The following is a 14434-nucleotide window of genomic DNA, read 5'->3' as shown; positions in this document are numbered from 1 at the left end:
ACACTGTTGTGCAATGACCAACTCTATCCATCTCCAGATACTTTCTGCCTCTGTAAACTGGACTACTCTAGGTACCTCGTTTATGTGGAAACATACAGTATTTGTCTTTTTGTGATTGGCTTATTTCAGTTAGTGTAAGGTCATCAAGGTTCATCCATCTTATAGCACAAGTCAGAATTTCCTTCCTTTTTAAGGCTGAATAATATTCCAAGTATATATACACATGACTTTTTTTTTTAATTTTTTTTTTTTTAAGATTTTATTTATTTGCGAGAGAGAGAATGAGAGACAGAGAGCATGAGAGGGAGGAGGGTCAGAGGGAGAAGCAGACTCCCTGCTGAGCAGGGAGCCTGACGTGGGACTCGATCCCGGGACTCCGGGATCATGACCTGAGCTGAGGGCAGTCGCTTAACCAACTGAGCCACCCAGGCGCCCCTACACATGACATTTTGCTCACTCTTTCATTTGTCAATGGACACCTGGGTTGTTTCTACCTTTTGGCTATTGTGAATCTTTTTTTTTTTTTTAAGATTTTATTTATTTGTTTGAGAGAGAGAGAGCAAGGGAGGAGCAGAAGGAGAGAGACAAGCAGACTCCCTACTGAATGCAGAACCCGACATGGGGCTCAGTCCCACAACCCTGCGGTCATGACCTGAACCAAAATCAAGAGCCACCTAGGTGCCTCAATTGTGGATCATTTTTTGAGGAATTGTCATACTGTTTTCCACAGCAACTGCACCATTTTCTATTCCCACCAACAAGGGTTCCAATTTCTCCACATCCTCAGTGACAGTTATTTGTTTAAATAGTAGCAGGGGCTGGAGGTGGAATGGAGCAGGGTTGAGGATAGGGTACAAATGTCCAGTTATAAGATGAATGAGTCCTGGGGATCTGATGTACAGCATGGCAATTATAAGTAATAATACTGTATTGGGGGCTCCTGACTGACTCAGTTAGTGGAGCGTGGGACTCTTTTTTTTTTAAAGATTTTATTTATTTATTTGAGAGAGAGAGAATGAGAGACAGAGAGCATGAGAGGGAGGAGGGTCAGAGGGAGAAGCAGACTCCCCGCTGAGCAGGGAGCCCGATGCGGCACTCGATCCAGGGACTCCAGGATCATGACCTGAGCCGAAGGCAGTCGCTTAACCAACTGAGCCACCCAGGCACCCCGGAGCATGGGACTCTTAATTTCAGGGTCTGAGTTTGAGCCCTACGCTGGGTTATTACTTAAAAATAATAATAACAATAATAATACTGTATTGTATACTAGAAATTTCTGAGAGAATAAATCTTTTTTTTTTTTAGAGAGAGAGAAAGTGGATCGCAGGGGGTTGGGGAGGGAGGGGCAGAGGGAGACGGTGAGAAAGAGAACTTTTTTTTTTTTAAGATTTTATTTATTTATTTGACCAAGAGAAAGAGAGCACAAGCAGGGGGAGCGGCAGGCAGAGGGAGAAGCAGGCTCCCCGCTGAGTAGGGAGCCCGATGCGGGACTTGATCCCAGGACCCTGGGATCATGTCCTGAGCCGAAGGCAGATGCCCAACTGACTGAGCCACCCAGGTGCCCCAATTTTTAAAAATAAATAAAAATGTATGAGGGGGCTCCTGGATGGTTCAGTCGGTTAAGCGTCTGCCTTCAGCTTGAGTCATAATCTCAGGGTCCTGTATTGAGCCCCACGTTGGGCTCCCTGCTCAGCAGAGGAGTCTTCTTCTCCCTCTCCCTCTTTCCCTCTCCCTGCTTGTGCTCTCTCTCAAATAAATAAATAAAATCCTAAAAAAAAAAAAAAGTATGAGGATGGGGTGCCTGGCTGGCTCAGTAGGTAGAGCTTGCAACTCTTGGTCTCAGGGTTGTGATTTTGAGCCCCACATTGGGTGTAGAGCCTACTTTAAAAATAAATAAAACCTTAAAAAATAAAAGTGTATGAAGAGGCATATAACTTGTCAGAATCATTTTAGAAGGTATAGCCATGGAAAAGTTATGAAGATTATTACTGCAGTTACTTTCAGGAGCCATGGGAAGGTTCTGAACACAAGAATAATGTGATGTTTCAGTATTTCACAAACCACTGCTTGGGATGAGGGTAGAAGCAGGGGAACAGCTGAGATCATTGAAGTAAACCCAGGTTCTATGATGGTCTGGACCAGAGTGGATGTAGTTAGTAGAAGTAGTGGTTTTAGTTTAAATATAAGTTGAGGGCAGAGCCAACAAGGTTTGCTAAGTGATCTGATGTACCTTGCAGAAGGAGAGAGAGAGAAAGGTCAATAATAACTCCAGCTACAGGGTTGGAGTTGATCTATTTATTTGCTCATCTATCAACTCATCTCTGAAATGGGTTTGATAGACACTCTTGGACTCAGAGCTGTGGTATAGGGTTTAAAGGAGCTATAACACTCCTGAACTATAAAAGGTGTCATGCCAGACCCCCTAGGAAAATATAACAAACTTTAGCTATTGTCCTGGACTTCCCTCTTCAAAATGGATCTTCATCTCATCCCTGATGTTTTCAGCAGCTGGTGTTTTATCTTGTTTTTACACGGAACTCTACTCTTAACAGAGGGCAAGAGTTAGTTGTAGATATCTTTGCATTCCCAGTTTATGTCCCAGTGCCTGAACATGTATTACTTAAGTACTTGTTGACTATCTTCTTGCCAAATCTCATTGATACAATGTTTTTACAAATCTATTATCCTTTGGTCTCCCCAATACCTTGGGTTCCAAATTTCTTAACCTGACTATGAGGCCCATTTTCTTCCTCTCCTCCTTTACTGCCTCTTAACCCCCATAATCCATGCACGTAGATGCTGGTGACAAGCTAAGAATGTATACCCTTTCAAAGACACACTCAATATTTATTTGAGCACAGTTGAAAATGAAAGAGGAGAGGGAGCACCCATGAGATAGTCCTTGGTCTTCCTTCTGTTGTCCCAGGCTCTTGCTAGAAACTTGCATACCCCATCAGGCAAACAGAAGACCTGCAGTTAGCAGGTCTCTTTGGCTTTTTTTTTTTTTAAGATTATTTATTTAAGTAATCTCTACACTCAATGTGGGGGCTCAAACTCACAACCCGAGATCAAGAGTCACATGCTCCACCTACTGAGCCAGCCAGGTGCCCCAACAGGTCTCTTTTGAAGGCAAGTTAGCAAAGCTCCCATTTATCACAATACGTTGTACTTGTCCTATTCATCCAGTCTGCCTCACTCCTCATCTCCCCAGGATCTTGCCCAGGAGAGCCTATAACAGATATTCAATAACCATTCTCTAACAGTGTTGGGTGCCAAAGGGAGAGGTGATGAACAAGACTTGGAGATGGAGAAATGGAGCATTGAGCAAGAAGTGAAAATTGATAGTTTGACTTAGGGCTTAAATTTATTTACCCCTCCTTTAGCTCACTGTATGGCATTACCCTGTTAGTTCCTTCATACAACTATCTTTATCTGAAAGCAATTACTTATTTGCATTTTTTTTAAGTAAACCGTACGCCTATCACCTAATGCCACACTCAAACTCAAGACCCCAAGATCAAGAGTTGCATTACTTATTTGTATGTTTATTGCCTGCTATAATAGGACAGGAATCTCCTCTATCTTGCTCATAACTGTATCCTGATAAAATACAGTGCCTAGAACATCGTGCAATAAATAGTTCTTGAATGAATGAATGATCACAAGGAAATAAACAAGAAGCATTTTGACTAAATATAAATGTAGTCAGTACCTTACAGATTTTTTTTTAAGTTCTAGGTACTGGGGCTCATACTTTGTTTGCCTTTTTTTTTTTTTTTTAAAATAGTGGCTCTCCTCCCGGGTGCTAGGCACATGCCAAGCTTTATACTTACTGTCTCATTTAATTGCCCAAACCACTCTTGGGAGTAAGCACTCTTTTTTTTTTTTTTTAAGATTTTATTTATTTATTTGAGAGAGAGAATGAGATAGAGAGAGAGAGCATAAGAGGGGGGAGGGTCAGAAGGAGAAGCAGACTCCCTGCTGAGCAGGGAGCCTGATGTGGGACTAGATCCTGAGACTCCAGGATCATGACCTGAGCCGAAGGCAGTCGCCTGACCAACTGAGCCACCCAGGCGCCCTTTGTTTGCCTTCTTTATGATTTATGAAAGTTGGTAACTTGGGGAAAATTGGGTAACGTGAGAAAAAAGTAACCAAGGGAGAAATGGGTTAAGGAGTTTGGTTATCAAAGAAAGAGGTAATCTAACCTAAATCAATGGTTTGGGCTCTAATTAGTTCTGTACTCCGCTGAATCCTAGAGGGGCGAGCTAGCTCCTTCCTTTCTGTATTCCTCGTCAGCGATCAGAACACTGCCCGGAAGATAAAGGGCGCTCAAATATTTGAGGAATGAAAGAACCAGACAGGAAACGAAGAATATACTTCTGAGCGAGCTGGCTCGGAGAGGCTGCAGTTTCTCCCCGGGGCAGGAGGCGGCGCCAGAGTTACACCAGCCCGGCCGCCGGCAGTTCTTGGTCCCTCCGGCAGACCGTCCAACGCTAGGCCCCGAGGCCGGTGCAGTAGCTAACCAATAGAAGGCCGTTTTAGTTGTGGGGTCTCGCAGAGATGCCCAATGAACGTAGCGGGTGTAGGCAGGGGGCGGTGCGACGGGGAGGGGCGGAGGGAAGCCGTTAGAGGTGGGAGTTGGCGTTGCGGGCCGGGCGGGGGCCGCGGGGCTGCGATGTGGACGGGACCGCGGCGGTGACCGGAGGTGCCGCCCGACATGAACTCGCTGGAGCAGGCGGAAGGTAGAGTGGGTCTCTTGGGTCGCCCGGGCAGTCCCGGGCTCCTCCCGGAAGCCGGCGAGGCTCTGGAGGGGCTGGAGTCGCGGAGACCCCGCCCCGGGGAGAGGAGGCCGCGAAGGATGGACTGAAGGGGCCGGGACCTCGGGGGCCGCGGGGGTCGGGCCGAGGGGCGGCCGGACTCTGGTTCCGGCGCGCGCGGCCTCCGCGGGCGCTGGGGGACGTTGCGTCAGCTCTCCCATCCCCCCAGCTCCGACCGGGAGCCCCTCGCCTGGGCTACTTTGTCTTTTATTCATTGGCAAGCATTTTGCGCTTTGTGTATGCTAATTCACTTTATTTTATTTCGATAACCCCGGGAGTTGTATCCTCATTCCTGTTGTGGTTTCTGGTTAACTGCCACAGTAAGGGAGGGCCTCTTGATCTCCTTTTAAAGTTTAGAAGACGCAACTGTGGAATGATAGCCCACCTTGCTCACTCAGGAGCACCTTGGACGCCCCTTTTAGAAGGCCTCCGAGCTTGAGCTCCGGTAGTGCCCCGAAGATCACCTGTAACCCATTCTGTGGGAGGAAAGGGGAGTGTCCACACCCACCCGTTAGCCGAATCAGAAATCCAGTAAGACCAGACGGAAAGCGTATCCATTAATTATACGTAAGGGCTAGAAATCGGAATCGGGTCATTGCGGTCAAACAGACCTCGAAGACTTTGATGTTAGGGAATACGTTGTCTAATAGAAAGTTCTTGGTTCCAACAGAATTAAAACTCGACCTGATTTTGATCCTTTTATTTGCAACCCCCAAAATTCTAGCTTTTGGCGCCGGCTGAGGCTGCTGCTGATTTTCCACATACCATTTTACGAAGCTTCTAAAAGTGAACCAGCCAGTTTCCTTATATGTGAAATTGGAATTAAAGAAACCTAATGTTTTTGTCAAGTGCTTAAAGCTGTCATAGTAAAGGAAGTAAACAGTGCAGTGATACATGTAAGTTGGTGTGTAAGACCTGAAGCAGTTAGAGTATCTAAAATTTCATCTTAATGGATGCAAACTAGTTAAGAGTGGCTAATTGAAAAATTGAAATCTTTTTACCTAGATCTCAAGGCTTTTGAGAGGAGACTTACAGAATATATTCATTGTTTGCAACCTGCCACTGGACGTTGGAGAAGTAAGTTCTTGAATGTTTCTTTAAGGGAAAATAAACGGATAATTGGTACTTTTATCCCTGCCTGGCAATGATTTGCTTTTGGTAAAATCTTTTACTAACAAACACTTTACTAAACCGTAAGATTTCCTTTTGTTTTGACAATTTTTAAATTTATTTAACTTTGTAAACAGTGCATCCTAAAGAAAAAAAACTTTTCCAAGACTTTATTTTTAAGTAATCTCTGCACCCAGTGTGGGGCCCGAACTCACAACCCTGAGATCAAGAGTTGCAGGCTCTACCGACTGAGCCAGCCAGGCACCCCAACCAAAGAAATCCTAAAAAAAAAGGAACTGGTCATGCTAAAAGAACAGTATTTCATGTGGTTGATTTTCATTTTTCCATTAAAATACATGTACTTCTTTTTTTTTTTTTTTTAAAGATTTTATTTATTTATTTGAGAGAGAGAATGAGATAGAGCATGAGAGGGGGGAGGGTCAGAGGGAGAAGCAGACTCCCTGCCGAGCAGGGAGCCCGATGCGGGACTCAATCCCGGGACTCCAGGATCATGACCTGAGCCGAAGGCAGTTGCTCAACCAACTGAGCCACCCAGGCGCCCCATGCACTTCTTTTTATTAAGTACTACAATATTGATAAACGACACACATAATAATTTCAGGAGGTTCTTTTTTTTTTTTAAAGATTTTATTTATTTATTTGAGAGAGAGAATGAGATAGAGCGCATGAGAGGGGGGAGGGTCAGAGAGAGAGGCAGACTCCCTGCTAAGCAGGGAGCCCAACGTGGGACTCGATCCCGGGACTCCAGGATCATGACCTGAGCTGAAGGCAGTCGCTTAACCAACTGAGCCACCCAGGTGCCCAATTTCAGGAGTTTCTTTAGCAGTTTTACAATTTGCCTATAAACTATCGAAATAAAGTTCTGTTGAGGAAAATCATATTTAACATATACTTGCAAAAGTTATGAAATTACCCTTGGTCGATTTTAGCAGAGCATGATTGTGTTGCTTTGCAGCCTATTGTAATAAATTCGCCTTATAACTGTTCAAAATGTCATGAGTACTACAAAGTATGATTTGAAAGAAGGGTGGTTATTGCCCTGTGGAAATACTTAGGAAATGCAAATAAATGCACATGTGATGACCTCAGCAAACAAAATGCTTTGCTAACTTATGCTGGGACCAGTCTTAGTTTCTTGGATGTGTATTACTAAAATTTAATTCCTGCCAAGAGGGAAGTACAACAGCACATGTTGAAAACATGTTTTATTTCAAAGTGTAATTCAGTTTGTGGGACCAGAGAGCACTATTGAAGTTAGGAGTCTTTTTCTGTGTCAAGATTTTTCATGATATTTTTATTAGATCTGTCTGCAAAGTTTTATTTGTATGCTGCGAGAGTTCTGGTTGGTCAGAATTTACAAGTAATGATATTTTCAGATTCTTTGGTTTAAGGGAGGAATTACCCCTAAAAACTTATTTCACTGCTACTTGAAAATCTTTTAAAATGTGTATGATGCTGTGGTATCTTATAGTGAATGTACTTTACTTTTTCTGTGATTCATGCTCTCAGTGCTTACATATAAATGACATCAGTTTGGTTAATGTACCAGTCAAAAGTTTGTGTATGAGGTCCCTGCCAGTGGGTTTGATTTTGCTTTTGCTTCATTTTCCAAAAGAAAAATCCACGTAGGATGACTGTTTCTTATTGGAAATACAGCATTTTAAGGAATTGAGTTTAGTCTATTCTGAGCTGAGAACGTCATTTTGAAATTTTGATTCTATACTTAAATAACTAAAACAAAATTGTTTTCCTGTGATTTGCCTATTCTAAAAGTATATCGCAAGGAATTCTAGATAAAGTTTTACGTTTCTATTGCTCTGTGAATCTTGATTTTTATATTTTAAAACTGTATGTGTCCTAACTGAAGGACAGTACCTTGATATCCAGAATATTAACTAGGTCTTGGTGCCCCTTTATTATTTTCTAGTAGTACTATTTATTCCTTTTTTAATTTATTTTTTTTTTCTTTAAGAGTTTACTTATTTTTTTAAAACATTTTTTTAAAGATTTTATTTATTTGTCAGAGAGCGAGAGAGCACAAACAGGGGAAGCTGCAGGCAGAGGGAGAAGCAGGCTCCCCATTGAACAAAGAGCCTGATGTGGGACTCGATCCCAGAACCCTGGGATCATGACCTGAGCCGAAGGCAGCTGCTTAACCGACCTAGCCACCCAGGCGTCCCTAAAATTTTATTTTATTTTTTAAATTCTATTTTTTTTTTTTTTTTAAGATTTTATTTATTTATTTGACAGAGAGAGAGAGACGGAGAGCGGGAACACAGGCAGGGGAGTGGGAGAGGGAGAAGCAGGCTTCCTGCCGAGCAGGGAGCCCGCCAAGGGGCTCAATCCCAGGACCCGGGGATCACAATCTGAGCCAAAGGCAGACGCGCAACGACTGAGCCATCCAGATGCCCCAGTGTCCCTAAGGTTTTAAAGTAATCTCTACACCCAACGTGGGGCTTGAACCTACAGCCCTGAGAGCAAGAGTCACGCGCTCCACCAACGAAGCCAGCCAGGCGCTCTGTGTCATTCATTCTTAAGTTTTGTTTAGGATCTATTTAGAATTCCTAAAATAATTCTAGCTTAATGGGGAGAAAAACTTCTCTGAGTTCTACCGTCTGTAATTCCTACCCTGATCTTCCTTTAAGTCTCTGAAGAAAACTTGGTACTGATTGGTGTGTTCCACGTTCTTGACACCAGCCGTTTAATTCAACAGCAGGCAGTTGTCTGCAAGGCAAAATCCTCTAGTCAGGATTTCTCAGTGCATTCATAAAAGAGTCATTGTTTGGTTTGTTTATGGTAGAAAATGAGAGGTGTTTTTTTGTTTTTTAATTTGAATTTATAAGATCTGCAAAATCAGCACAGAGCACATCGAAAGTCCTGCTGCTCTTAATTTCATTTATCTTCGTAACTTCTCACTAAAGTACTAATGGGGACAGTATCATCCTCACTTACTAAGGTTCATAGTATTTAAGAGAATTCCTCAAGTCGTACAGCAGGTTTCCTAATTCCTCAGTCAAATGCATTTTCTATTTAATAAAGTGCTGCATCCTTTGGCTGTCATTGATTGGGAACTGGTGGTATTAGTATAAATTTATTAACAGTTAATTCCTTACTAATTTCATGTTTATCTTTCATCAGTGCTGCTTATAGTGGTATCTGTCTGTACAGCTACTGGTGCCTGGAACTGGTTAATAGATCCCGAGACACAAAAGGTAGAAGTTTTTATTTAAAATCTTTACTGGATTAAATGAGATAATGTAGCAGTGCTTTGTTCATTGTAAAGTATTAAATGCTACCTATTATTACTAGTAGTGATACTGATCATTATATTAAATATATGCCTTACATTAATTTGCTTAAGAAAAATTTTGGTGGTCTGTTGTAGATTAAGTATCTTTTACAGGGAAAAGGCCTAAGAAATAACCCCCTTACACTACTTCTCATTCATTTCTGAACTTCTTATGTATCTTTTTACATTTCATATTCACAGTTTGTACATATTTCAGTGTAAAAATTGTCATCTCCGTTGTTCATTTAATATTTTCTGTGCCAACTTTTAAAAATTATAAAATACCATTTTCTTTCTTTTTTTTTTTTTTAGATTTTATTTATTTATTTGAGTGAGAGAGAGGACCCAAGAGGGGGTAGGGTCAGAGGGAGCAGACTCCCCGCTGAGCAGGGATCCCGACGTGGGACTCGATCCCAGGACTCTGTGATCATGACCTGAGCCAAAGGCAGTCGCTTAACCCACTGAGCCACCCAGGCACCCAAAATAACATTTTCTTCTATGACTTATCTTGGTAGTACTTTCGTCATCCCACAAAGCATTTGAAATGATTTTGCAGGAAATATGATAAAACAGCAAAATTTTAATGTAATAAAATGTCAAGATCGGGGTGGGGGAAAGAAAAGGTTAGACTAGAGGGTCAAAAACAGGAAGGAAACCGGGTCACAGACAAGGCCATGTGGGCCACCACACTTGCCAGAACTGAGTTATAAATTAGTCTGTGTTACCTAATCAGTAAAGTCACAGCTAGTTCCATTGTTTTTCCTCTCTGTGAAAAGAACACATGTATGAGTTCCATAAGCTAGCAGAGATTTTGTTATTCGCATTTATCTTTAAAAAAAATTTCCTGGGCGCCTGGGTGGCTCAGTTGGTTAAGCGACTGCCTTCAGCTCAGGTCATGATCCTGGAGTCCCTGGATCGAGTCCCGCATCGGGCTCCCTGCTCAGCGGGGACTCTGCTTCTCCCTCTGACCCTCCCCCCTCTCATGTGCTTTCTCTCATTCTCTCTCTCTCAAATAAATTAAAAAAATCTTTAAAAAAAAAAAAAATTTCCTGCCTGAAATTTAATATAGGAAACACTGAGAGAGCTCCCACTGGGCACTGTACAAGAACATCCCTATACCAGATGCAATAAAAGATTTCATAATGTTATTTCTCGAAGCATCCTTTGATCAAATCTGATAACATGTTTCTCAAAATTCTGCTGCTTTCTACTAACTTGTGTCTTAATTTCAAACTAAGGTTTTTTTTATTAGAGAAGCAGTAGTCTCCCAATTTTTCAGTGAAGTTTTTTTGCCTCAGTGCAGCTTTATTTAGGTAATAATGATGTTGTAATTTTCTCAAATCTCAAACCCACATCCCTTTTTCAACTATTAATTAGGTAGACTACTTCCAGTCGCTTTATTTATAATCTGTTAGGTTATACAGAAGAAAAACCTAATAGCAAAGCTTTTGTCAGCAGTCCAAATGGCAATTCAGGTAGCCAGGATTTATTTAGCATGTAGTCTCCCTGACTTTATCCATTGGGGTGGAGATATAAAAGAATAGGAGGTAAGGGACGTTGGTGATGGAATTTTACGTTAACAGAGGGGTTTTTATGGTAGATAGGAAACTCTCTTGTGTGTTCATTTATAAAAGTCAGATCTTAAGGCTGTGCTTGGTGCTCATCTTCAGGGGAAGAGTGAAGAGACTGGCAAGAAGATTGGAAAAGCCTATCTTGGGAAATGAATCTGACTTCTAATTGGGAAAAATATAAGCTGATTTTAGCTAGTTGAGATCTTAATAAAACACAGAATTAAATGTAATTTGAAATAGGCCCAAAACTCTGTAGTTAATGTAATTTTCTAAATTAGGTGAGAATATAACTATTAGCCTAAGGGTTAACTCTTTATTTCAGTATTTAATAACCTCAAAGCTGATAGGGGTTTTAAACAGCAATTGTCTGTAGCAGAAGTTGCAGACTCAAAAGCCAGTGCATGACTATCTGGAAGAACCCAAGGAGAGAAGGAATAGAGCAAGCTGGAAAGTACATGAATGCCTGAGTGGTATTTAGATGCAGTTGATTATTGCCATGGAGGAAAGAAGGCTGATGTTGACTGGTCTAATTAAAATTAACGCATAAGACATTATATGTGGTTACATTGTGCAGGCCGCATGAAATCTAGCTGGCCTGTGGGAATTAAACTGTCCTTGAAGGTTTTAAGAAGACATTCCTCTGGAATATTAACCTTTTTTCAGAATTTCATCCTTCTGGGAGCTTCTTCTCTCCTGATGTTTTCAGCCTCTCGTTTCTTCATTTGACAAACTTATTTAACAACAGCATGCTAGGCCAGCTACCTGGTGCTTTTTGCAAATTTAGTTCTCTGTCTTGAAATATGTATGCATCTCTTGGTATAAGAGTGGAGTATAGATGCCTTTGGATTAATTCTGTTTCTCCCATTTAGTTCCTAGTCCGTTTGATTTCTTTTTCCAGACTCTAAACACATCTTTCCTTCTTTAAACTACAGTGCTATTCCCCACTAGTCTGGCTTCAGTGCCCACTCTTGTTCCAGTCTTGGATCCTGGACTCTTGTCTCTACGTACTCACATTGTCTTGTTTCCTGCTATCATCTGATTATGCCCAGATCTGAAATTAGCTCTTTGTTTCTCTTAAACGCTCATTTTTTTTTTATAAAATTTTATTTATTTATTTGAGAGAGAGAGAACGAGAGAGAGAGAGCACCTGAGAGGGGGGAGGGTCAGAGGGAGAAGCAGACTCCCCACTGAGCAGGGAGCCCGATGCGGGACTCGATCCCAGGACCCTGGGATCATGACCTGAGCCGAAGGCAGTCGCTTAACCAACAGAGCCACCCAGGCGCCCCTAAACGCTCATTTTTTTAAAGATTTATTTCTTTATATGAGAGAGAGAAAGTGAGCCTGCAAGCGGGGGGTGGGCGGAAGGAGAGAGAGAATCTCAAGCAGATTTCCCAGCTGAGTGCGACATGAGGCTCGATCTCACAACCCTGAGAATATGACCTGAGCTGAAACTAAGAGCTGGATGCTCAGCTGACTGAGCCACCCAGGCACCCCCCCCCTTTTTAAAGTTTTATCTAAGTGATCTCTACACCCCATGTGGGGCTCAAACTCACAACCCCAGGATCAAGTGCCCCTAAACTCCCCTTCCTTATAGGTAGGTACTAATCATCTTTCCCTGCTTGAGTGTCCTTTGGCCATTTAAATCGCAGTAGCTTCGGGGTGCCTGGGTGGCTATCGGTTAGGCATCTGCCTTCGGCTTAGGTGAGCCCAGGGTCCTGGGATCGAGCCCGACGCCGGGCTCTCTGCTCAGCGGAGCCTGCTTCTCCCTCTCCCTGCTGCTCCCCCTGCTGTACTCTCTCTCTCTGTCAAATAAATAAAATATTTTTTAAAAATAATCTCAGTAGCTTCAGAACCAAACTTACTTTTTGCGTCCACAGAGAGGGGAGGATGATACTGGAACTGAATCTTACGAGGCCATGTAGGAGAGGAGGGAAGGAATACCTTGTGTGTGTGTGGGTACAGCAGGGGATGGTTAGACTGGGACCAGGCAATGAATGGCAGAGTCTACCCGACTCTTACAAGGAAGGTTTTTAACAGAGTAACTAGATCACTTTTGACCTGTGTTTTCATTGACTCTCAGATCAGAGACCTTATCTTCACTCATTCAACAGTATTGATTGAGCACCTATGTTTGCCAAGCACTATTTCAGATATTGGGAGAACAGAGATGCACAAGACAGTGTCTCTACTCTTGTGGAATTTACAGTCTTCTGCTTTTATGTACGTGTGTATGTATGTATGTATGTAATCTTTACACCCAACATGGAGCTCGAACTCATAACACTGAGATCAAGAGACATGCTCTACCAACTGAGCCAGTCAGGTGCCCCCAATCTTGTGCTTTTTAAATTTTTTTTTACCAGGAAGTGGTCAGTAGGATGGTTTTTGATTATAAGAATGAATTTTTAATGGTTCAAGTCTTTGAAATGAATGGAAGGAATATTGCTATATTATCTTGCTACATTAAGGATTTGGAACATACATTTTTATTTTTATCGAACAGCAAAACAGAAGTAGGATTATTTTAAATTCTTCAAATCCTCATATTTCAGATGACATATATTTATGCATAAGTGGGGAGGTAAGAATTAGTATTGTTCTGAGATTTTGTACGTTTTTATATTTCAAACTCTTCTTTTCCAGGTGTCCTTCTTCACATCATTATGGAATCACCCGTTTTTCACCATTAGCTGTATCACTCTAATAGGCTTGTTCTTTGCTGGAATACACAAGAGGGTCGTTGCACCATCAATGTATCCTTTACCAGAATTGACTTTTATTCTTTGAATGAAATTAAAGCACCTTCTTGATCATCTAGGTGTTGTTTTAAAAGCTTATTCTTCATATGATAAATTTTCCTTTGACCACCTTTTTTTCAGTATAGCTGCTCGATGTCGAACTGTATTAGCAGAATACAATATGTCTTGTGATGATGTGAGTATCTTTTACATTAGAAAATTATAGACGTGCATGAAAGGACTGACATGTTTCGGCTTAAATAAAGCAGACATTAATAAATTGTCTGCATGGGGCACCTGGGTGGCTCAGTCGGTATAACATCTGTCTACCGCTCAGGTCATGATCCTGGAGTCCCCGGATCCAGCCCCACATCGGGCTCCCTGCTCAGCAGGGAGTCTGCTTCTCCCCCGGCCCTTCACCCTGCTTGTGCTCGCTCTCTCAGATAAAATCTTTAAAAAAAAATTGCATGGCTTAATAGTGGGAAATGTTCCTTACAGTATTGATCCTAAGAGCCATATTTACATCTCAGAAATTGAGATGCATCTAATAATCTGTAGTATCATACAGTTCAACTGGTAGAGTTGAGAGTATAATATACATATATATATATATATTTTTTTTTTTTAAGCACTTAAGCTCTGTGCCAAGTATGGTGCTTGAACTCATGACCCTGAGATCAAGAGTCACATGCTCTACCACTGAGCCAGCCAGGTGACCCCGGTTTAATCTTTCTTAATGACATAAAATCATGATATGTCTTATGATTAAAGCCGTCTTAAATTCAATATACAGTGGTTCTTATTGGCCAAAAATGGCTTATTGGGTGTTAAATTTGTAAACTGTTATTTATCTCATGGTATTCGGTATGTAGGATTTTTTTTTTTTTT

The 14434-nt window shown here is 41.8% G+C and overlaps 1 protein-coding gene across 6 annotated transcripts in view; it reads left to right on the top strand.

Annotated features, from left to right (window-relative positions):
• The first annotated feature begins 4591 nt into the window (after nt 1-4591).
• Nucleotides 4592-14434, top strand: part of CNEP1R1 (CTD nuclear envelope phosphatase 1 regulatory subunit 1) — a 14555-nt gene continuing 4712 nt past the window's right edge. For 2 of the 6 annotated variants that reach the window (XM_081806614.1, XM_081806613.1), the window contains exons 1-5: nt 4592-4742; nt 5823-5894; nt 9087-9160; nt 13452-13561; nt 13688-13742. In XM_081806614.1, coding sequence (XP_081662740.1) covers nt 4718-4742; nt 5823-5894; nt 9087-9160; nt 13452-13561; nt 13688-13742 — 336 coding nt within the window. In that variant the 5' untranslated portion in view covers nt 4592-4717. Of the gene's footprint in view, nt 4743-5822; nt 5895-9086; nt 9161-12888; nt 13029-13451; nt 13626-13687; nt 14428-14434 lie in introns of those variants that run through there. The other 4 variants (XM_081806616.1, XM_081806617.1, XM_081806618.1 and 1 more) reach the window with 4 other exon arrangements.

This window comes from Leptonychotes weddellii, chromosome 16 (assembly GCF_054177405.1).
Source record: "Leptonychotes weddellii isolate Sample4059 chromosome 16, ASM5417740v2, whole genome shotgun sequence".
In the NCBI taxonomy this organism is placed as follows: Eukaryota; Metazoa; Chordata; class Mammalia; order Carnivora; family Phocidae; genus Leptonychotes; species Leptonychotes weddellii.
Note: the sequence above shows the minus strand (reverse complement) of the source record. Positions and strands in the feature narration are given on the sequence as shown.